Source organism: Rhyacophila brunnea, unplaced genomic scaffold, assembly GCF_057557595.1.
Source record: "Rhyacophila brunnea isolate RB1 unplaced genomic scaffold, BYU_Rbru_1.0 scaffold_11, whole genome shotgun sequence".
Classification (NCBI taxonomy): Eukaryota; Metazoa; Arthropoda; class Insecta; order Trichoptera; family Rhyacophilidae; genus Rhyacophila; species Rhyacophila brunnea.
In genome coordinates, this window is record NW_028232763.1 from 35,231,482 (window position 1) to 35,258,003 (window position 26,522).

Here is a 26,522-nt window from a genome sequence, read left to right on the forward strand (position 1 = left end):
AATCACCTAGCGGTATGAAATATACTTGTTGACCTATTCTCATACCTAAAAAATATACATTAAAAAATTCATAAAAATCGGTCGAGCCATTTCGGAGGAGTTCGACCACAAACATCGTGACACGAGATTTTTATATATATAGAGATAGTAGTTTTTTTATATAAATAATTTCATTATTTTTTAAAAATTATTTAGTGACATACATTTATTTTGAAACAAAAGACTAGAATACTGAATTTATGTATGCGATCAGTGAACTAAATTCTATATTTTTTACATTTAACTATGAATTTTGGGTGAAATATTGCAATGCGATGATCCAGCGCCATCTTTAGATTAATAAAGCCTGAACATATCTTTTTGCACAAGCTGTGGTCCACTGTTCAGCTGTCAAAATCAGATCCCAGATGGCTTGACATATTGATTCGCCCTTTCTCGTTTCAAATTGAATTATATAAAATTCTCAAGTCAAATATATTAACTATCAGTGTTATTTATAAATACTATACATTCCTGTTATTCATCAGCTGTCAAAGTCAGACTACTCCTTCACACAAAAACCGGTGGTAATATCGAATTTCAAAAAATATGTAGCATTGATATATGCATTACATTATTATAGAATGTGTGTTAATGCTAGTGTATTATTTATCATATAACTCATCTATCCAAATCAAACCATTACCTGTGTGAACACGACAGACGCGTCAGTATGAGCACTCTATGTAACAATGACAGGCAATGACAGGTCATCCATAGACAACAACGGGAGGGGCGGAAAAGGTAGGACCAGTCGTTGTGAATGTATCGGCTTTCTACTTGAGTCGGCAATGGATGATCGCATTCAACCGAATTTTAGGTACGTGTACCTACCTACATTCAAATAGCAGTGATTTTAGTTTTACTTGTGCAATGATCGCATAGTAGGTAGATGCATTGTGATGCAACTGATTTGATTTAGTAACAAGTATTCTATTTATTATTAGCTAATATACATTTATTTTAATACACAAGTCGCATTAATAAATTTAAAATTAAAAATTAACAAAAAACGCCAATAAAAATGTAAGTTTCTGAAAAAACTACTTTAAAGTGTTATTTTTTTTTCTTCTTTCGACCATGTCCGATCCTAATAGGATCATATGGGCCTCCACAGAGTAGAGGTTTGTATTAACAGATTTTGTTTTTTACGAGAAATGGATGTCAGCCACTTGCTCAACCTATTAGGTCCATACCCTGACAGACACAAATTGAAAAACAATATGTGTACTTGTCAGACCCAGGATTCGAACCTGGGACCCACAGCGTTATAGTCCAACGCTTAAGCCGCGCGGCCACCGTGGATGCATTCTTTCGTATATTCGTTATGCGTACATAATATATTTCAAACACTTTGTTTAGAGGATATATATACCTGTAAGAAAGAATTTATACATATTTTTTAAGTCAAAATTTTATAATAAAAAAATGAATTTTCGATTTTTTTACCACAGCCTTCAAATGCAGTGCGATAATTGCTACTTACAATCAGTACTTACTGAAAAATCAGTTTTCTGCACATTCGACTTTATGCGTAGTAGACCAATGGGGCAAACAGGGCTCGAAATGGACCGGAGAGCACAGGAGCGCCGTTCCGGTTCATGAAATCCGCAAAATTATCGCTCCGTCTCGTGGAAAATATAATTTGAGCATCTGAGCTAAATATGCCATATAAGAAAAAATCTAGCACACTTATTTTTATAAAATATACATACAATTAAATAACTTTACTGTGTCAATATTTTCGGAAAACTATTGAGCGCTCCGGTTCGTAAAATTTTCCATTTCGAGCGCTGGGGGGCAAATAATACAAATCAATATATCTCATCCCATTAGTATGTATAGGTACCTATCTAATCATCAATAACAATTTCATATAAGTAAGTATGACACTCCAAATATATACTATTCTTATTATATATGTTATCAACAGTTTACCTTCCTCGGATAGGTAGTTTTTGCCAATGTGATAAATTGATCATAACTATCCAATTCGATTTTTCTATACAGATTTCTCTGTCTTCAGTATTAGGCCAATCCTAGTTACTCCAGAGAGATCTGAAAATAAAAAAAATCCAAACAGAATAAAACAGAATCATGTCGATTCAACAACAAATCACGTTTCCCACAATAGATGGCATGGGTGCTTCAGATGGGTATACTATGCAGGGTATAGTTTCAATATCAGTTGCGCTACAATCTTTGTTAACCTACATCATACACCGAAATTCCTTATGGCATGTGCATACGATTATAAGGGTGTAGTTGTTATATCTTTGATCAACTACCAATGTTATTATTGTATTCAGATGACGTTTAGATGTATGATGTGACATTATTATATAGGTCTCAATTAAGGAAACACATGTGAGTGTTTCTACCATTTTTTACATAGCACATTTACACTGGTGATATTACACGGCAGGATAACACGACGGTATATTAATCTATGTTTTACGCGTAACGGTTTATCGTGATCCCTTTAAGTTGATATTTTTGGAAAGGCCTTGTCACCTCTATATATTGAAGGTCTCTAGACAACTGTCATTTCCATCTCGTTATTGTGTATGCTCTAAAAATGGACATATTATACAATAATATGTCAGTTGTAGAGTTGGGTAAAACCTCTACACGATTGCATTAAAATGCAATAAAAAGGATTTCAAGTTATACACATTTATATTTTTACAAAAATCGATGTTATTTAAAATAAAAATAAAAAATATTAAAACGATGAATTAGTCAAAAATCTACACGTCGAAAAATTGAAAACTTAATAAATTAAATTTTAAGAATAAACATGACCATAAAATATAATGTAATAATAACGTTATTCGTGACATAAATATGAAACAAATTCACATTTTTTTTACAATTGTAAGTTTATCTTTGACTTTGAAATGTTTTCAGATACATATTTATTAATTAATACAGTTGAAATTGTAAATTATCAAAAAAATGTATCAAATTGCAAGCTTTGTATTTTTCCGCTAGGTGCCTCTGCTGGTATAAGGATCCCCCTTAAGTGTATCCATAGTCCATCGTGGGGGGGAGTGATTTACGAATTGGCTTATAATATCGTGGATCCCTGGTTCGAATCCTGGGTCCAGAAAATACACGTCATATTGTTTATAAATTTTTGTTTGGAGTCAGTGTATGGATCTAATAGGTTGAGCAAGTGGCTAACGTCCATTTCTCGTAACAATAAAAATCTGTTAATAATAAGCTTTACCATGTGGAGGCCCACATGATCGCATTAAGATTGGACATGGTTAAAATAAAAGAATATGTCTCTACACTCGATAATCATACTTTCTAACAGCCACACACAAAATATTATTCACTTTCCTTATTGTTACGTGTCCTGATGCCATTAGTAAATATACAGTAGCACTGCACCATACCTTAAACTCATTTAATTTTCGATCGAGCATAGCCATTGCTGATCCATTACCACTTTACACAGACTTTAGTTTACGAGAAGTTTGTATATCTTTTGCGCATCGGACAAACGGTTTCGCGCAAAACAATAAACAACACTCACGATGGATGTAGGTAGTAGCTACACAGGGAGAATGCATTGGATAGATGGATGAATCGGCGTTTTAGTGAACGCTAAATGTCTCTCAATCGCGCCATTTCATTTGTTTCAAGCGCTCCACGTGTGTTGTGAAATAAATCAAAGACTTTTTTATTTTATTTCCTAGGCCACGCCTCTACTGAGAAATCTATTTCGAGTTGCATATTATGATTTATGTATTGCGTTTAACGATTTAGTACCAACACCAACCACTACCTTTCAACGCGCCACTCATGAAAGTTAAATTAGGCGATACATTTATGATGTATGTAGTTATACACAGCATCAATATGCCATATTAAAACTGCATAATATGAACAACTGCATGGAATTTATTACATTGTTGGAACTTGCCGCTAGCGGATTCAAAAAATGACAAACAAAAATGGTACGTACATAAAATTTGTGATTTTAAATTATATATCAATGATATCATGTAAAGAAGTGTTAAACCAACCCTTTTCAACTTGATAATCTAATAAGTTTAGATTATTTCGAGTATAGAATATTTAAAACTAATAAATTCCACATTTTGATAATGCAGAAATGTTGGAAAGCAGTAGTTCTTCAGTAATTCACAAAAAAAAAACAAAAATACCCAAAGATGGACTTGGCTGATTTTGAAATGTAGCGACACAATATTAATTTATTTTATAAAATTGTATTCATCCAAGGGGGTGAGTAGTGTCTATGATTCAATAAGTCACTTTTCTCTGCTTTTAAATCCTCCAATGTAGAGAATCTTGACGCTTTTCAAATGGTCTTGTTATGTTTCTTCAGCGATCCTTGCATTCCCCCATCCGCATAGCTGAGAGTATTTTGTGACGATGTGTGATTATGAAGGAAATGAGAGTTAATAATTACAAGATGAAAAGAACTTTTTATACACGACGTTTTAAAATTTTCTGTTGAATTATTATGCTCAATATGCTCAAACCTGTACTTGATATGAAGTAAATAAAAAACAAACAAATATAGAATATTGAAATGTCATTTAGACATTTCATTTTGATTTCCATAGTAACGCACGTATATATTAATAATTTAGTTGCTAGGACCACCCCCTAGCAACCAATAATAGTGGATTGGATTACGGATTTCTTCCGAAATAACTTTTCATACAAAACAGAATTAACTGAAAATGAATTCAATTCTGCTAAAGATGGCTAAACATATTAAAAGAATACATTGGCATCGTGTTCTGATATTATATTCTAAAAGTTTCAAATGTCTAGCTAGTCGGGAAGTTAGTTAAAAATCGATTACAAGATTTGTACCGGACAAATAAGAATACAAGCCAATAAAAACGTTGTAAAATACCGTAAATCGTTTGACATAATTATTATTTCATGGACCTTTTCACGTCACGCATGCGTTATTTATAATAATATGTGAATCTTTTTCATTACACACATTCGCAACCGCTAGCCATGGTGTGTTCATAAATTTAATAATACGGGAAAATGCTATTATGAAAATGAATTTGTTTTTAATGGGGATGTCCATTTAAATATGTTTTTAAGAGTGGGTAATTAATCATTTATCCCGAGTGTCACTTTGCAAAACAGCAAAACAAATGTCCAACCTGCATTGCATTACGTGGTCCATGCAGAAGTAATTTATTAATCATTCTTTTATACGGGGTGAAAATAGACCACGGATTGTAAATTTTATAAATTTAGTGAATTTTCATTTTTTTTATTATTTTAGCATGTTATGGATATTAAAAGTATTTTTTTGTGTTTTGCATGCAGTGGTAATTTCATATAGATTTGGACTCACACACTTTGCTTGAACTACAAACCAGGTGTCAAGAAACAGCAATAGTTGTGTTAGTATGTTTTTTTACACGCGCTACACGAAAATTCATTGAAGATAGAATTCCACTGATATGTGATAAAAAAATCGTCATAGTTTATTTACTCGACCAACGAACTAAAAATCAAAGAAGCCAATTTGGGCATCAGGTGAGTAAAAATTATATATGTACATATAAGTATAGAGTAGAAACTATTATTTTAGACGCAAACTGATAAATAATAGAAGTTGGTGTTGATATCAATAGAGAGCAATAGAAAATTGTTATTTTTTTAGGCAAATACATAATATAATATATTTATTAGGACCACATCGATCGCCTTGAAACATTGGTAATTCGAAAAAAAATCTCAATATATTGAGATTCTGTTTCGCAAAAAATACCAATGAATGGAACAAAATGTGAATATTTTGAAACTTACTTACGTATGCTGGTTCTACAGACCATCCAGGAGTCTCTATCCTGTGCACTCTCCAGTCGTTCACACTCAGCCTCTCTGCATCAACGTTGACGTTATCCGCCCATATTTTCCTGAGTCGGCCCAGGGTCGAGTGACTACATCATAAACTTTATGGAAAGCTCTAAATCTATCACATTTACTAACGTGACATCATCGATACGTACGATATTCTACGGAAAATTTTGTATTAGAATAGCTGATTAGCCTTCTCTCGATTCACCGTTAGGCTCCATGTTTTACTTTCATACATTGCGAATGGTTTGAAAGAGATCAGAAGAGAGAGACACAGAGCATTTTTTGAATGATAATATACAATAATATATTCTTTAGAAGTTTTGTGTAGTTCCTAAATGATAAGGTGTGTCCAGAAATCTATGTCAAACGCCATGTTAAAGGTTTGTGTCGAAATATTTAAGAAATAAAAGCGGTAATCGAATGTTTCTTTATTATCGTAATATCATTTAACTATTTACGTCTGTACTCGTCTTTATATTTATTTAGTTTTTTAGAGATATTATAAAAATATTACAGAAATATCTTCTCCTTCGCTAAATGATTGCATAATTACGCATTCGAAGCAAGTCCGGCGAAGTGGCAACTCATCTTTCTGTGCTATATTTTTTCGCCCGTTTAACGGAAGATTTTATAGTAAAATTTTAATAACATTTATTACCCAAAAACCTTTATAAACGGTGACACTGAAAAATAAATAACATACCTTCCAACTGACAATCTCAATTGACGAATTACAGAAATTGCACCATCAGTAATAACATACTAATTGCAATCATTAGACTCGATGTTTACGGTTAAGTTGTGATTCTATTGAGATGCATGTCGCGTACCATCACGCTGTCACGGCAACAAATTTAGTCTATGGTTTCATCATTTTGCAGAATATTTTGAACGAACACTATCTCTGTAAATTCACTGATGTAGTTACCTAGTAACGAGTCTCTGTAAATTCAATAATATTTTGAACAGAACCCAACCCGCAGACTATAGATAATAGACAAAATTCTTATAGAAAATGCATAGTGGCAACCGCTAAAAACAAAAAACACGCGATTTTGACATGATTCGAAAATGTATAGACATGTAGAAAATGATAAAAATGTTCATTGAGTCATGCAGTGCAGCACAACGTGAGGTGACCTCATTGTTGTTCTGGTGATTTCGGCAGATTTTTCTAACTAACAATGTTCGTTTAAAGGTTCAAAACGCGCTACGGGATGAGAGCATCGGTCTGATAACATTTTAAGCACCAAGAAAAACGACATTATACACTTTTCTCCCGTAGCGGCGGCTTACTGTGACATCACGTGATAGTACGCGACATGCACCATAATATAAATTTCGCGCTTCATTGACCGCTATAACCTGAGTAAATTCACTTCATGATGTGGAGATGTTTCCTGATTTGGATTTGTTTGTTCATTTGCTAAGTCTCTGAACAGATGACAGTGAGTAATAAATACAAAGATTAAATTAATTCATCTCCAACGATTCGGAATATAGTAAAGTTAAGGCACCGCTGGCTGTCATGTCTGCCAGAGTGGCCTACCCAGTTACTGCCCTAGGTGGGAAATTACTCTAGGTGGAATTTAATTACGCGCGCTGCTGATGGGACAGCGCTCTCTGTGGTGCAACTTTTAAAACTTCAAATAAATGCGCGGGAAAATCCGCCATTCGGTGGGTTCATGAATTTTAAAATGGCGCCAGGTGAAGGTGTTTCCGGAAGGAGATATTATTTTTCTTAACATCGGTTAGTTAAACAGGTGAGTATTTTTGCTTCCATGATGTTTTATTCCCAGTCAGTCAGTCAACCAAGGCCGACTATTATATACAGGCCATGGCATTAAATTGCGAATTTAATTTTCAATTCAAATTTATTTATTTTACATTCGTCTATTCAATTCTATCATAAACGTCAATTTTTCGGAATACGTTTTTTTTACATTAATCGATTCTCTTTGAAATTTCCAACATTTCTGTATAAACCTAAATACATAGGATTACACTGAATTTAAGAAGACAATTATTTTCATGCCACTTCTTCAGTATCCTAAGTTACATTACTTGCCAATATATTGAATTTTTCATAAATGTGAAATTGGAAAAAAAAATCCCCAAAATTAATTGTAATTATTTGAAACACAAAAAATGTTTTTTTAATACTTTGATATTACAGAACTAAAATCGAATTAAGTATAGTTTCGTAATTTCTAAATTTTATGGTTTGGCGTTTAGGATAGTTTAACATAATATAGACATAACAAATTATAAATTCAAAGCGTTCACATGACATAAAAATGACAAATGTTTCAACAATGTTGAAAAATAAATACAGGGTAATATGAGAAAATAATAAAAATAAAAGTACATGGAAGCACACAGAGTAAAGTAGGTTGATAGACGCTCTTAATTAAATACTTAGAAAACAACGTCCACCTAAATTCACTCACGCAAGTGGAATATTTCAATAACCGAAGCGATTTGATTGAACATAGTTATTACTAGTGACCGGATTATATGCATTTGCATATTTGCATATGCAATTGCATTTTCGCCCATTCTCACCGGTTATTACATATTTTACTTAAAATCTAGTGATGATGCATATTTTCTCTATATTTACAATATTGTGTAGTATACGTTGTAGCCGGCCAAATCGCCGCACTGCACGCTATGCACAGTTTTGTCATGTTACCCAAAACTATTATGGTTTGGTTTAGGCAGGGCTTAATTGATTTTTAAAAACTTAACAACACCATATTCTGTAAAGTGTAGTCTTAGTTCAATAAAAACAAATACCTAAGTATGACTGACAAAGTTTAGTGTGCACTATTTATGGCGGATCTGTCTTGAGCTACTGCTGTCCATTAATATAAAACAAGTAATGTATGGCTTAATATACCAACCGTTATACCAATTGCTTGTGACCTTCTGGATGAAACTTTTTCGCGAAAAATCCCAATGATGAATTAAAAAAAAATTTACAACATCGAAGCGAGATATAGTACTACCCAGCATAATGTAAAAGTTTTTTGCGACACCCTATTGTCGTGTTAGAAAATAGAGGGGTGAAGAAGGGGCGTATGCAAAAATATATAAAACAATGCCTATATTGTGTTGTGTTCGTCATTTGAATGTTTTTAAATATTATTATGCGGTACATATTCGTAATTTAAATCTTGAATCGTTACCTCAGAGTAATAATATAAAGACAACGGGTATTGTTCGGCAAAATGAAGCCGTGTTTCTTGCATATAACGCACAGTAGAACCTCAATTTTATTATTATTATTAACTGAACTATGAAACGTTATACCATCATGTTGCTTCTCAGTACGGCTACCAAATTTAAACACAACATAGTTAACCAAATTTTCTACTAAAACTAAAAATAATTACCACTACCTAACTTTATATTTAACACAAAAACAATAAATTTCAGCAACACGTTCTTGCAGTTTCACATTCACTGCTTACCAGATAATTACTAATTAATTACCACATTTAAATATCATGTTAATTATATCTAATGGCCAACTAATGGTTACGCGCCTAGCACGTCTTTAGCACTGAAAGACTTTTAAATGACTGTAGTCATCCAAATCAATATTTACCGGCGACGTGCACATAAAATATTTGATTCAGCCGTAGAAATTCTATCTTACTCTAACCTAACGCATATTGCTGAGATATAAGCGTGCCGAATGCTTTATCGCTCGCACTTATGGTTCGTTTTTATTCAGGCCTTGATCGTTACGAATTACCATTAGTATTTCTTAATAGGATGCCGTTATTTTTTTTTTGTACTCTCACAGTTCTGTGAATTTCGTAAAGCTCAAATTATATTGGCAGATTATCAGGCCGACCGTCTGACCCTTAGACTATAGATACATATAGACGCCACCCGTTGCATTGCTAAATGAAGCCGCGTGCCTTGCGTTTGGTTTGTGAGCGATCGAACGCATTCGTCTACAAATGTTCGAGACCATAGACCATTTCGCTAGTGCTCGCCCAAAGTGCTCGCACTAGACGCTCAGAATTAAAATATAATTTTCTATTTTTTTACGTTATATAGTATTTTTAAGCGGTCAAAATGCAACCATTAGATAAAAATATCCATAATTTAAGTTATTTTAAAGAAACACTAGGTCACTGATATTAAAATATATAATAAAATACAAATAAATTATCACGAACATGTATCAACTTACTTATGAAACGTAATACCATCTTCTTGCTTATCAGTACGGCTACCACATTTTAAGACAACACACAGAACCATCTTTTCTACTTAATTAACCAAAAATATTTACCACTGACTTTATGTTTAACACAAAAAATATCAATTTTAGCAAGACGAGCTCGCAAGTTATCGACGCTATGTGAAGCGTTTCGCCCCGATTTGATGGCGATACTTTTGGAAACTGGCTTGTAGCTAGTAGACCTTTTATCTTACTCTAGCGCGTGTCGCAGAAATTGTAAGGGTGCCGAATACTTTCTCACTCGCACTCATGCATCGTTTTTGTTCAGGCCTTGGTCTGACCCGACCGTTTAACACGATCGCGTCCACTCGTGTAAAGTAACCTTTGAGTCGTTCCCTGGAGTAGTGAACAAATTGGAACCTACTTTTTAGCCATGATCCCATCGAAGATTACCGAAAACGTACGAAAATATCCGAATTACTCTTAAGCTTCCGAGTATGGCTGCACGTGGCGTTTCCTGTCTTGCGTTTGATATAACACAAATAAATTTGACGTTTACATAATGAAGGCTGCCTGACTTTATACATTATTTTAACAGACAATAGTAGTACAAAATAAAAATAGTGTCCTAGTAAATACAGTCAGCAACTCGTAACCTACTTATCTGAATGTCTTCTCCGATAGTTTTCAATAACATTTAAACTTTAAAGTAATAACATACTTGGTAAGACTGTTTAGTGTTGCCACCAAACTGAACAATAGATATTTTTGGTTTACTTATAATTTCTTCTATAGTGTTAACTGTCAATTCGTGGTGGAACTGCATTGTATTATTTGATTAATTATTTTTTATTAAACGAAACACACTTTTAATACTTATTCCACTTTTAATTAAATTCTGTACCGGTTAAAAGAGGTTAAAAGAGGACGAAACCAGTATAGAATTTAATTAAAAAGTGGAATAATTATTAAAAAGTTGTGTTTCATTTAATTACAAATAATTAATCAAATAATTGCTTATAATTGTTAGCAAAGCAACTAAAGTTGCGATTATATTGTGCTGCACGTCGCGTACTGTCACGTGAACGTCGCGTGAAATCATTTTCTACGTAACTATACTTTTTCGAATCATATCAAAACATCATGCAGGTGGTCGATGCAGTGCGGTTCATAGCGAAGTAACCTCATTGTTGTTCTGGGGATTTCGGCCGATTTTGCTAACTGACAATGTTCGTTTAAAGGTTCAAAACATGCTACGGGATGGGAGCATCAGTCTGATAACATTTTAAACACCAATAAAAACGACATTATATACTTTTTTCCCGTAGCGCCAGCTAACTGCGACGTCACGTGATAGTAGGCGACTTTCGATTTATATTCTACTTAATAAATTGTCCAGTTGTCGAACTGATTATTAATCTTTTAGTAAAGAATGCACCTTCTTCAGGAAACTTAATTATGTCGAGTGTTAGTGTTAGCCAGCTCTCACATCTAAACTCGTCTTGCCCGCAACGTGTCGAATACATCGATATAACATCATCGTTATTCACAAAACACACGTTATCTTATGGACCTTCGCACACTGTTGAAAGAAAACATTTTAGCTTGAAAAAAACATCTGGAGCCACATGCAACTATTTTCACCCGACATGCAACGCATGTATAATCCCGAAATGTCGCACTTCATCATTCATTTTGACTTGTCGAGTGACGTCATTGTCCTCGCACGGCCTTGCTATACGCACATAAGAAAGTTCCCAGTCGAGACGATTTTCAATGTGAGACTGGGCATAGTTAGCTGCTTACGTTTCGTACCCACTGAAACATGTCGTGCTTTCTTGTCATGCTCATGGTTGTTTATAAAATGGATTATCATAATTTTAAACACCTACGTCGAACGCGACAATGAAAATGATTTTACTTAAAAAACCTCATTATAGTGAAACCGAATTATGCCAGGCATTGCTATATTTCAAATGCAAAACGGACGTATGAAGTATCCGGATAAATTTCCATGGCATAGTCACCGATAATAGATACAGGTACTTATATATGTACCAAACATTGCACAGGATATGCTAGAAATATGAAGGGTACGTACGCGCGACATGAATAATTCAAGCCTCGTCCGGCTGCACATCAAAATCTCTCCGCGCCAAATCTGCGCGATGCATTTCGCGCCAATTTTTGCATGCCGGCGAATGCACTACAGCTGCATGCCCCAATTTCTGAACACCCTGTTATATGTAGGTAGGTATGTTTATATCGTATTAACAGATTTCGAATTTCCTGTATGTACTCGTACATTTGGAATGTATCAACAATTTCCAAACGTTCGGATTAAGCCATTCCATAAAACACGAGTTCCCAACCTTTACTGAGTCACAAGCCTTTTTTATAATTGGCAAGTTACCTGAGACCCGATTTGCATTTTTGCATTTGCAGATTTGCATAAAAACACATTTATAACAAGACGAAGAAAACACGTTAAAAATAATCGTAAATGTGAATTATCAATCATCACTAATCTTCCACTATGTCTATTTTAACTACATGTGAATACGCAATAATCACATCAATTTACTGTTTTTTTTTCATGTTGATTTTTGATCATCACAATATGTTTACTCCCTTTTATATTTTCTGTTCGTTTAAACCAAATATTTCACATTTTTACTAGTATTGGCAGACGTCAATGTAAATGTGATTTATTATAATAATATGTTATATATTTTAAATAAAAACTCAATTATTTAAAACACTACACAATATATAATATACTTATTCAATTTCCTATGGCTAGTACTAATATACGTGCGGTGTAATATACATAATATAAATAATATTATAGTGGATATCATTACTTGCATTACTTATTTTTCTTCGTATTTTGTTTTATTTCATGTTGTCCGTCTGAATTGAATGAATTGAACAAATTGAATGAATCGAATGAATTTAATGAATTGAGTGAATTGAATGAATTGAATGAATTGAATGAATTGAATGAATTGAATGAATTGAATGAATTGAATGAATTGAATGAATTGAATGAATTGAATGAATTGAATGAATTGAATGAATTGAATGAATTGAATGAATTGAATGAATTGAATGAATTGAATGAATTGAATGAATTGAATGAATTGAATGAATTGACTGAATTGAATGAGTTGAATGAATTGAATGAATTGTGTGAATTGAATGAATTGGGTGAATTTAATTAATTTAATTGTCTGGAAAATTAAAATTTGCTTTGACCTACCCTCGCTAGCCATGTAGCGATACTGCAGCATACTGCGAGTCACACGTGACCGAGGCCACATGCTGCTTTCCCAATGCTGGAAGATAAATAGATTAAAATAAATAAGTAGTAAGTATCTGGCATTATTTTATACCCAATATGTATTTTTATACGTTGAGTTTATGGGTTCAATCTACGACTAAACCGAAACCGAAAATCCGTAAAAGTTTCACCGACAAATTGGTGCTGGCGATCTTTGAAATGTTTTCGGCACTACGAGGCTGACAATAATTGTAAGTGATTTTGTAATAGCCACCATTTTGGCAGTTTTAACTTTTTATAATAATGTATTAATATCGTTTCTTTAGTTTAAGTAAGTACTTACTGAGTACTGTCATTGTCACTGAGTAAGACATTGTGAGCGCCGAAGTGAACTCCTACAGAAATGTAGGACGTTTACATTAAATAATCATTATTTTATCACATTTTAAGAAATCCGTAAGCTTCATTTGATGCGGAAATCGCATAGATAGAGAATATATAATTTTAAATGTATCTTAAACTGGAAAACCATTCGTTAACAATGATTGATGCCGACTAATGTTAAAACAATAGCATCTGAAAATGCATCGATCGGGCAATACCAGCTGCTCTCACATTACACAATGGAGAGTCATAACGCCCTATCATTAGCGCCCCTATTTTAGACATTCCGCCCCAGTTATATGCATTTCTCTCCCCGCTCTGTGCAGGCTCTGGGCAGTAAGTTACACAATAACTGACACAGCCAGGTGAACAGGTAGCCGGATACGCTAGGGCGGAAACGATCGCCGCAACATCCGCCCAAAGACACCTCCGACCGCCCATGACAAGACATACTATGCGAGAGAACCAATGTATTATTACAATCTACACCAGCGATTCTCAAACTAACACGCCAGATAAAATTAAGTATTTTTTCAAAATATGATTTTGACAAAGGAACTTTAGAACAGTAGCTAAAAATATTTATAAGTACTTTAAACTGTGCTAAACAAAACGTTCCAGCGCATATATTCAATACACAATAGTTTTTCATATATTTTTATCGAAGTATTATAATTGTTACAATAAGTTAGCCATCTAAACAGTCAAAACTGTCTATTTTTATCTAAAATTTAGCACACCCAAGGAGAGGTGCTGTTAAAATATAGCACTTATTGTAACAATTACAACTAAGTAAATTATTGTGGCGGCCGCGCGGCTTAAGTGTTGGACTATAACGCCTTGGGTCCCAGGTTCGAATCCTGGGACTGGCAAGTTCACATATCGTTTTTCAATTTGAGTGTGAGTCAGGGTATGGACTTAATAGGTTGAGCAAGTAGCTGACATCAATTTCTCGTAAAAAATAAAATCTGTTAATACAAACCTCTACTCTGTGGAGGCCCATATGATCCTATTAGAATCTGACATGTGGGTCTATTCTATACTTATCGACCGCTAAAGTGATAAAGTGATAGATATTATCAAACTTAGGGTAGGTTTGTATCAAAGTATTAGCACTTATTGTAACAATTACAATACGTTGGTTGTATTGTTGCAATACGTGCTATATTTTAACAGCAGCAAGGGAGGCGCTGTTAAAATGTAACGCTTATTGCAACAATTGCAACCAGCGTATTGTAATTGTTACAATAAGTGCTAATACTTCGATACAAAACTAAATATACAAAAATACAAAACTGAACGGAGGTAAGTTTTATTGGCATATTATTATGTTTTAATTATCAAATATATCTACTTATAAAAAGATCGATGTTTTTTTTTTAAATGAATATAAAAATATTAAAACTATTAGTCAAAAATCTGTCACAAAAAACAGAAAATTTAATAAACTAAATTTAATAATAAATATGACATATGTCAATTGTCATATTACAATAATATGTAATAATAACGTGGACCCTGCGCCAAATTCACACTATATAATTTTTTTCTTAAATTGTAGGTTTAAACATCTATGACTTAAAATAAAAAATATTTTTCTTTTTAATGTTTTCAGATACATATTTATTAATTAATACAGTTTAAGGAGAGGAGGCATGCCAGCAGAGAACCTAACGGAAAAAATACGAAGCTTGCAATTAGAGATTTTTTTTTTGATAATTTACAATTTAAACTGTATTAATTTATAAATATGTATCTAAACATTAAAAAGATTTTTTTTTAATTCAAAGATAAACTTACAATTATTTACAAACTTACAAACGTGATTTCGTTGCAGGGTCACATCTTATTATTACATAATATTTTATGGCCATATTTATTATTAAAATTTAGTTTATTATGTTTTCAATTTTTCGTCGTGTAGATTTTTGACTAATTCATCGTTTTAATATTTTTTTATTTTATTTTAAAAAACATCGATTTTTATAAAAATATAAATGTGTACCTAAAAAACCTAAAATTAAATTAAACATATTATTATAAAAGGGTTCCGTGACTAAAATTAATTGAGAAACCCCGCTCTCTACGTTTCTTGATAAAGCTAGTTATGTTAGTTGACCAGTATATTATTTAATTAATTATACAAAACCAAAGTCAGGAGAAAACTTCGCTGTATATAGACGGAGCCTACATATTCGATGACAGTTAGCGCATGGTTAGTGCATAGGTACTACATAGATGTGTGTCGGGTTGTAAATGATTTTGAGAAAATTAAATTCAAAAATTTCCTGATTTAAAATTGCACACAAAGTGGACAATTTATATATTTTAAAGAATTAAGTGATACAGATAAATATCTAGGCACGGTAGGCACCTAATCACACAAAGTGTTTGTTCTGTTTCTAAAGCTAAAACGCCCATGCGTCACAAATAATATTCTATAAACATATCACATAAGCGTGAAGTTCGATATTTTTGACCGAAAATATGACGTAGTTAGAGGCGATTTTCACGACTGTCAAATAGTACCATAAAATGACAACATCGCGTCTCGAAGAATGAGATTGACGAGACAGTTAGCAGTTTTACGTGTAAACAGTTATTACTGCGATAGCTTAAAACAGACACTATTAGTGCAAGTAAATCCATGCGCGTGTACAGTGCGCTATTATTTTCATGGTATTTTATGTGTTTAGGAATAAAATATATGAGTCGTCTAGAGTCATAACTCACATTTTGCAATTTTTTCATTTTTTAGTTAATATAGGTCGGTACCAAACCAAGTGATTCTAAAGGCATTTATTTATATAAAGAAAAATAGTTGGCTATCAAAAATAACTTTAAACCATGTGAAAATCGTTGACAAAGTGGACTGTTTGTGTCATAACTCACATTTTTTAATGAATAATGTGAGTTCTGTCATCAAGGCCTTTCTAACCAATCAGGGAGCTCTATTTCTAATAGTGTGCTGTGTGTCTGCAGCCTAAGGAGTATTATATGAGTAGGTATATTTAATAAATAATGTATATCGACTCACTCACTCATTAATATTCAAGGGAGTTCAATACTTTTCCTCTAATTACAAAAAGCGGTACTCTAGTGGTTTTTTGCGATTATCTCAAAACTCGTTTTTTGGAATAATAGAATAATATGTGAGTTATGACGCTAGGCAACTCATATATAATGTTGACTAGTTTCCTTCCCGTTCTATCAAATTCCATGACACGAAAGTAAAGAGCAACGTGTTGAGCAGGTCAGTGGTGTGCGTGAACTGCCCTGTTAACTCGTCCAATATACCAAATACACGTGTTGACCACAAGGTCCAACATACTCTAACATAACACGTCATACAGCATGCATGTCATTTACACTCTGATAGTGTCAGGCAATAACAATAGATTGCTACTCGTTCAATTAGGTCATATTAAATCAGATCGGAATTGTATCGCTATATTTAATAAATTTAAGTAGGTAAATATTCTCTTTCAATCAATTAAAAAAAAAAACTTTACTAAGTATACGGAAATAAAATCGTATTATTATAATCTTAAAAAAAACCTTTTTTTGTACAAGTCTGTTTACTGGAAGCCAGGCGGGAACAGCGGCAATTTTCATAGCCGATTTCGGCAAAATTCATGAATTCAAAAATGATAACCAAACCTAACCTAACAAATAATCTAGTATATTAGTTATTTTCAAAATTTGTTTGCCGCTGGCTTCTACTAAATAGACATAAACAATTTTTCAATCGGTCTTTTGTACTCATAAAATTAAATACCTTCTTCCAGTACTAAGATCGTATGAATGATTATACTTACTGTATTATCAATAACCATGAACATGCGCAAATACGTTTTTTTCCCGTGCGCAGGAAGTAGGCAGAGTTAATGTGATTATTGTATATCATGGCTGATATCGTCAAACCGTGCTTACGTCGTGAGTCTTGCATCGTTTTGTCTCACCCGGCGCCCCTCTTGCTATGTCTTGTTTCATATCAAAACAATCAATTTAGGAGTAAAACTGGTAGTTTACTAGATGTATATAATATTTAATTATACGAGCAAGCTATAATGCATTGGAAATTTGGTACCATGGCGTACAGCGATACAGAGAAATTTGCTACGATTTTAATTTTCCATCAATTCAGTTTAAACCCCGCGGCGCAAGGCTACCTTATGACGTCACAAAGGACGTTCTTTTTTTCAAATTTGGCGCATGTAATTCTCGATTATTTTTCTTGCTTTGGCAAACCTGTTCGCTGTAATGATAATATCCTAGGGATAAATAATACGCCAACAGCGCGCAGTTTTCGATTTCGCGATAAATTACATTGGTGATTTTTTTGTATAAAATAAAACGTATAGATTTGACTCTCATTCTACCGCGCCCGTGTTAACCGGGTGACAAATTAACCGTGATAAAAAAAACATGCGGAAAAACTTTTATCGTAATCACCACTTTAGGCACTTCGAACGATTAAATTCACAATAAGTATATCGTGGAACAATAATTACGCAATTGAATTAAATTTTATATCTGTGGTAGCCTCAAAGCAAATATTTTCAAATTGGGTCCACTGCCCCGCCACCTTTCCAGAAAAAAAAATAAACAATAAACAGACAGAAAATTTCAGTACATTAAACTATTTTACTCAATAATGTTATGTGCTAAAAAGAAAACTATTCATTATGTGAAAATCAAGATTGGAAATATCTAGGTATACCTACTGTGTGTGAAAGTCTTTGTTTTACAGGAAACATGCTACTCACAAGGAAGTAGTCTAAAGAGATTTTAAAAAAGCAACAAAGTATTTTTCAAAGATACCTTATAAAAAATATTTTGGTACATATATTTGAAAAATACAAATTATTTTTAACCCCTGTTCCCTATTTACGGAAACAATTTATAAAATTTAATTAAAACATAGGTACTATTTTATGTTTTCAGATTTATGTAAGTATCCAATAATTACAATTAAGTATAATTCCGTGTATGGCGTGAATATGTTGAGTTGAGTTAAGTCTAAAAACATAAATTCTCGGGGCAGCTATTTGTACGTTTGGCTTTCTTTTAAATCAGATTATAAATTTAAAATTTTACTAAAATATAAATTCTGAATTATTGATATCTGTAGTATTTTTTTTATATTTGTAGTTGTTCAAATATTAAGTTTAATTTTTGATATGTGGATACATAATAATTATTGATTGATATAAAGAACTATTTCTAATGGCTATTTATTGTATGCACTCGTACACTGTATTGTATTTTGACTTTTGAGGATGTATATATTTAGATAATATTAATTTAGTTATATAGGTATGTGAATTTAGTATTATTAATAGTTTTATGTCGTACATTCTTAAATATTATGAATTACGTAAAAGTGTATTACTTGAGACACTTTTGGTGAATCTATGGCAACAACTGTTTTATTTAAACACAAATAAAAAAAATATTACTTTAATTTATGGTAGGTACCACCCATACATATTCAATAAAAAAGTTTTTTATTTTATTTATTTATGGTTTTATTATAAGAAACCACTTGTCTCAAATTACCCGCAATGTTGTTATACTTGAGACAGAGGTGTTTTAGCAATAAAATGAAATATTTTCAATCATTGATTGGGACACTTGGGACAAACTATAGAAGTGTCCGGATATTTATGTGCATTTTTTTTTAACTCGGCAAGGATTTGGATTTTATAAGAGAAACCAATACATGAAAAGCAAAAACACTTTTAATAAAATTACAGTCACACAGTTTATAATACAAATAATAAAAATACAAAAGAAAACGTCATCAGAAGATCTTCTCAATACCTAGGGCATCTCATATGGAACCATGTATCGCCCTCTCTTCTCCGAAAGAGGCTTCAAAATTTCCTTAAAGCTATCTACATTTACTGTACAGATATCGTCAACAGCGGGAAAGATATATACATTTTGATTCCTACCGAAGTTCCTCGTGAACTTGCATTCTGCAGTCCAATGAGAAGTATTCTTATCGATAGTCAAAACTTTCGCAATGAAACCTTTCTTTTTTTATTTTTTTGTCTTCTGGTTGCACACTAATATTAATTCCACAAAATCTCCACAACTTAGTTTGCTCATATCTTTTGAATTCGGCTCATCATCATCAGGATCATGAGAATTTCATATTCTGGATTATCAATAAATTCTTCTTGGGACATGTCCCAAGTTAAACACACTTCGATGATTTTTAACAAAAGAGGGAATAAAATTCTAGCAATGCTGGAAATATTAATTTAAAGTATGGTTTCGAAATGTCAAAGAGTGAGATAAGGTCAGATGCTAAACAAAAATCGTTAAAAACAATTGAACGTTGGAAATGAAGTTATATTAGGACTATTTTTCTACCTTTAATTTTCTGAACTTATAATAAAGACTCTGCATCTTACCTGCGACTTAAATGTCTTGGGAGAATTGTAAACGAGAGACACATATACACTCTTCCACTCAGACTAAAAATGAAAAGTGAGGTCACTGTGATGATGTTACGACAATGAAAGAAGGACAACAGGTCATTTTGTCTCAAGTTACCCTACCGTCTCAAGTAATACAGTTTTACAAAAAAATGCAATAAAATAATCATTAAAAAAAGTTTAGAACGATTACAGGATTTTTTGGTCAGAATGATTGTGTATTAATGTCAGATCGCACTCACGCAGTGGTGGGCGGACGAATTCTGGCGACTCAATATCAAAAAAATTTGAAACCCAACGAACCCGGTCTGCGAACTTAAAAGTCTGCGGATTTGGGGTAAGTATTTCACGCGGACTTTCAATCGTCTAATTGGTGTGGCAATAGAGCAGGGGCATAAGATAGGATATCAGCGTGACCATTCGACAGTGTGAAAAAGGCCTAATTGAGGTGTTTTTTAATAGTCAAATGCCTTTTAATAATTAATGAAATCATTGAATAGAGATTGTATTTATTTAAAAATTGATATTTCTCTATCTATATAACTTCCCTGCTAATCATTCTGTATGTGATAATATATTGAATCCGATACTGAAACATCTCTCAGGGTTAGTTCTCGTCTCGTACAGTTCCAAACGGTTGGAGAGTATATGTGTACATTATTGGTAACAGACGAATCAACTGATAATGTTATACAATATATTCTTTATTTTCTACATTAAACCGTGTTAGATATACCCACCACATAGGTTTCTTTATAAGGCAGCAAAGAAAAAAAATTCTCGCCCACCCAGTACGTACTTATCATAATATTTTTTGAACCTTTTTTTAAAAAGTTAAGAGATCTCCATCGGTTAAATATAAAATATTATTAGGTTTATTTAAAAGGTCTCTCTAAGTACAAAAAAGCTTCGTATAAAACGAACGACTTTAAAAATTAACCGTTCCACTTAACTGAGTCGTTTTATTTCGCTCATTATTTCTCGGGGAAATTCCCTTCGTTCAGAAGCGAAAGAAACTATTAGCGCCTTAACGATGATAAATATCTCACAGTTAATTTATATTAAGAGAAGTCATATAAGATTCGTGAGTCAAGGGTTTCCTTAAAAGGTTTTAACATTTTTTTTATTCCTACTGAAACGGCTAATTATTTTATTCACGTCAACGCTCGGCATTAGGCATTCACAAATCCACTTTTCACAAAAATTATCACAAATTTTTCATTTAATGTTATTAATTTTACTTCAACCAGAAAGATTAAACTACTATGATAGAGGAAGTGTTAACTATTTTAAATTAAATAAAAATGAAAATCAATACAACACCAACATTGTCATTCAAGGGTGTGACATGGACTCTGCTCCACTAATTGTTAGAAACTGGTGATGTTTAAGCGCAGTGTATTCAGAAAGGTTTTTGTCCTAATCAGTGGAAATTGACTATGGCAGCGCCGGTTTAACCACGATCTGTACATTTTCTGCAATAAGCTGGATGGTTACATGTAAGTTGTACGTATACGTAGTCCTCAAAACATGTGTTCGTATAGCATTTAATCAAATGACGAGTTGTTCGCTGAACATTTCACCGTGGAGTATATTGTACGTATGTTACAAAATGCGACGCTAGTTTGCAAACAGTAATGTTCCAATTAGATGCAATACGAATTTTATGAGATGTCTTTATTGGTTTTAAATAATTTAATGTTGAAACTACATAAATACGATGTAATTTTAATTCTAATTTAGTTAGGTACCTACCTATTTTTTCTTTCTTTGCGATGGCTTGATTACGTATTTTTAAGTGTTTTATTTTGACATGAATATTATAGTTTAACCGAAATAACAATATTTACTTCAATATAATAATTTACAGTTTACCAATAGGTACCTACTTAACTCCAATCATTTCTCGAAAATACTTCATGTAGCTATCTAATTGGAATGTTATTGCTTGCGAACTACTGTCGCATTTGGTAACATACATACAATAATACTCCACGGTGAAATGTTCAACGAACAACTCGTCATTCGATCAAAAAATGCTATACGAACGCAAGTTTCAAGGACAACAGCTCACGAAGAAGTGTCCTACGGTCAATTGTATACGTACAAATTTCCGGACACAAAGCTGGTTATCTAGAAAATAATAAAGAACCATAGACTCCGCTGTGTGCAACATATAAATAGGATGAACCATTCATTTGAATAGGTCTTTATGACACTGTCCACATTTTTTTAATTATTTGGTATACAATTTTATTGCGAATTTATAATGTTGCACATGATTGTGGTCATCTATATTTTTTTCACTCATGTAAGTAAGTATAGCCAAAACGAATTAAGTAATTTTTAACACTTTTCTTGCTCATTTTAATTTCAAGAGTGATTGTTAGGATCTGTTACAAAACACATTAAAACAGAGGCAGAACCTACCTAATCAGTAGTTAATTAGTTTTTCGGCAGAGAGGCTTGAATTACCAATTATTTTACCTACTTAATTTTAATTTAATATAAATTTAATTTGATTATTTTTTGAAAATTATATACGGGTGTAGAGATTATTACATATTATGCCTTTCCTTCACACTATTTAATGTTGCCACCATTACAGAAGTGTTCAGTCATTAGAAGCATTAAATTTTAGGTACCTACTGTCATTATTTTAATATGGGCACATAATGAGTAATGTCAATGACAAAACACATAATACCTACCAATAAATAAAATTTAAAACAACACCGTTAATTTATAAGATTCTATGAACCAAGAACAGGGTACGAATGAACTTTATGTTGGTAATAATCTCCTGAAGGTTAGAAGTTTCGCAAATAATACACAAAGCATTCACAGCGAAAGTTCAAAGAGCGTTTACACATCGATGAACACTAATTCCAAGTCGATCTAGTGAAATAATATACCTCGTATGTAATGTACCAACACGGGGCGCTACAATGATAATATATAAACACCAAAATTTATCTACGACAAAAAGAGAATCTTTCTTTTGTAATGTACTCAATGTTTATTATATTCGAAATTCAAAAACCCATTCTCATTGGTCAACAATAATATTATTTATGGCTACTCATCTGTCATTTTATTTTAAATTAAGAATAGGTACAGCTACGTGTAAATAATTAATTTATAAGCCATATAAAAGATTAAAACCATGGGAGAAAATAACAAAAAAAACGGTGCTTGTACTTATGTACGCGCTCCGCACATATTACAATATTGACATTCTCAATTATTGACCATTATTTAATTATCCGAAGTAAGTACTACATATTATTTTTTATTTTAATTGATATAAAAATGTCTTTCCATCGAATTGTCAGTTAATACCATTGATATACTACTGGATGAATCATATGCTTCTTAAAATGACGCCCGATTTTCAGCGACTCGGCCTTTGTTAAAACTTACTGAGTAAGCCCGGTCTAGCTTGCATTTTAATCTAACTAATAGTCAGCGCACGACGACTTGCTCTGTCTGTTTTGCGTTGCAGCACCCTTAGGCATAAAGCCCATTGACGCAGCGAGTGCGGCGCTCGCGCAAAATTTCTACAAGTGGCGCGTAAATCATCGAAAATACAACGTAATCAAATATGCCAGCGCACACTGGACTTGACGATGCCTTGTGCCCCGCCTGCCGCATGAGTCACCGTTTTTCGCTTCTCGGCGATACGATTTAATGAAAATACAAAGAAGTCCATTCATTGAACACGGCTACCAAAATCACGCTGCTCGAAGCGTCGTCGTTCGACGGGCGAGAAGTCATTATTTAATAACAGAGAAGTCATTGTTTAATTTTATTCCGTGTCCTATATTTCGCTGGTTGAATAATATAGTCGTAAATATTAATTACAAGCCCCGAAATAATATAATATGTTTATTGCTTTGTTATGAGAGACGCTGTAATAATAATTATTTTGTGCTGCTTGGGCCGCTTATTACATAGGTGAAGGGTAATGCGCGGCAAGAGACGTGTGATTATGGTTATGAATAAACGCTTCATACGCCGACTTTGCCCGCTCGACGCGTTCTATGGGCACTATCGCTTAGGTTCACTATTCCAAGAACGCAAATTTAGTTTTACAGCCAGGGCAATACGGGTGAAATTCGGGAATCCATGTTAACGGTCTTAACGCATTATACCTACAAGGAAATATTATAAGACGATATTCGTAATATCTTTTGTGGTACATTTTTAAAATGACACTTGTATGGGAACTGCTCATCTAGTAGTATATCAATGGTTAATACCATTAAAGTGAGTTACATAATCATCGGATAGATCTTAAGTTGGATGAAGCTCTCCCTTAAGTCTTTCCAATCGTCTCGGTCTTTGGGTTTTCACCTGTCACCTGCAGTTTAATGAAGTTGAATAGTTCGTTGATCCAGTAGTTTGAAGTACACATTGTGTACTACTGTATTTATTCATTGGTGATTCATCCACCGAAAGAGATCCCGCCCATAGTCACTTCATTAGTTTAACAACCTATATTACATCGTGTACTCTTATCTGTCTTCTTCTTCTATTACTTTCGATTGTAATCTTTCTAATATCTTCAACGGAAAGGGAAGAGCTGCTCAACAAGTCAGTTCAACCAGCTGTTGGGCCCATCGGACCATTTGACCTGGTTGCCACAAAGGCCAATTTTTGTGTTGTACGAGTACTAGCTTTTGTTACTTACTACAATTTTTAATATTACCTATACGTGCTCATCTATCCCATGGGTACTCTTAACTTAAAGTCATATAAATTCAGTCAAAGCACATTTGAGTGCATGGTGACCTCAGTCTTGAGTAACTGCTCCCGAGATATTTCCAGTCATAAAAAAATGATGGTTCACATGCAATAGGTCCTGTGATACGCCTGATTAAGACCGAGTGTGGTGCGGGGCGGAGCCATTAACTTCAATTTCTAATATCTTAACGCAACTTTCCATATCGCGTGTATTTAGTCTTAGATTTTTGATCTCAGTTATTTTGGGTATACGAAACTCACACGTTTAGAATATGATTAATTGTAAAAGATCTGTTAAGATATATCCAAATGAGGTCACCATACAGATCCATGACGGATTATAGAAGAAATTAGAAAATTTATAGGTACCATGGAACATCTCCGCTGGAGAAATGTACATAACGCTGAAATAATACTGTGGACAAAACTTACACCCACTCCATCACTAGCGCTCGTAGGCAATTTTAAAATATGGATATTACTGCTGGATCATTTTATTAGGATGATTCATTATAGAGCTGTTCTCTAGTGCTGTTTTTCTAATACATGATTTATTTATAATTTTATCTGTTATTTTGATTCAAAAATGTATTGTTTGTTTTATATACTTACATTCATTTTGGCACATAGATAGATAATGCTTTGATACAAAAAATTCAAATTATTTAGGTAGCAAGATGTACATTTATATTTATTCAGCAATTTATTACAGCACACACGTGAAACTTAAATACAATAATGATAACAATCCGCGTTTATAATCTCAACATAATGGTACAATAAAGACTGTCGAATAATTACTGTTGTTCTTCGTGTTTTTTCATTTCTGCGACTGCCATTTTATTACGGGTAATGGCATCTTGGTGGCGTTTAATTTGCTCCTCGTGAAAAGTGATTTCTCCTGCGAGACTCTCCTTCAGTTCAGCGAGTTGCGTAAATCGTTTTTTATAAAAATATTCCTCTTCCTTTGCCGCTCCCATCTTTCCGATAGATCCGCCGGCCTCTCGTATGGAGCCCCCGCCGCCTCCGCCCCTACCGGCTCCGGAACCAAGATCACTCATATACCTAGATAACAGCCTGATGGTATTAACAATTGGGTGAAAACTCTTAATTCTGCCCATGATGAAAGAAACGCCACGTTTTCTTGAGGATGATTTGTTAAAATTGTGTCCATGTAATAATACGATGACATTTGACACGTCGATTATCTTTTGTTTTTAATTGTCGATTCGAATAAAAATTCAAAATGAGAACATATTGTAATATAATTGATAAAAAACTGGCCACATGTAAACATTTTGCTTTGTTGAAGAAATGAGAATTTAGCATAGGTACCTACTTTTTTTTAAATTTATTTAGGTCAACCAACAGGATCGATCACATATAGAAAAAATATGTGATGGTCCCAATAATAGGCGGACACAAAAACCATAATAAATGAAATTAAATTATATCAAATATTATGTACAACTGTAATGAATATGATTGGAGAGTTATTAAAAATCGTCAAAGAAAAATAGAGAGAGAAACAAAACAGAAAAACATA

At 33.1% G+C, this 26,522-nt stretch overlaps 1 protein-coding gene and 1 pseudogene across 1 annotated transcript in view; both read right to left on the minus strand.

Annotated features, from left to right (window-relative positions):
* The window catches only part of LOC147078673 (uncharacterized), a 59,018-nt gene extending 34,371 nt beyond the window's left edge, over nucleotides 1–24,647 (minus strand). Inside the window, exon 1 of the mRNA XM_085960494.1 lies at nucleotides 24,587–24,647. Within this exon, the coding sequence (XP_085816620.1) occupies nucleotides 24,587–24,647 (61 nt within the window). The remainder of the gene's footprint in view (nucleotides 1–24,586) is intronic.
* Nucleotides 24,648–25,773: 1,126 nt separating this feature from the next.
* Nucleotides 25,774–26,097, minus strand: LOC147078674 (ATPase inhibitor mai-2, mitochondrial pseudogene; annotated as a pseudogene).
* Nucleotides 26,098–26,522: the final 425 nt, after the last annotated feature.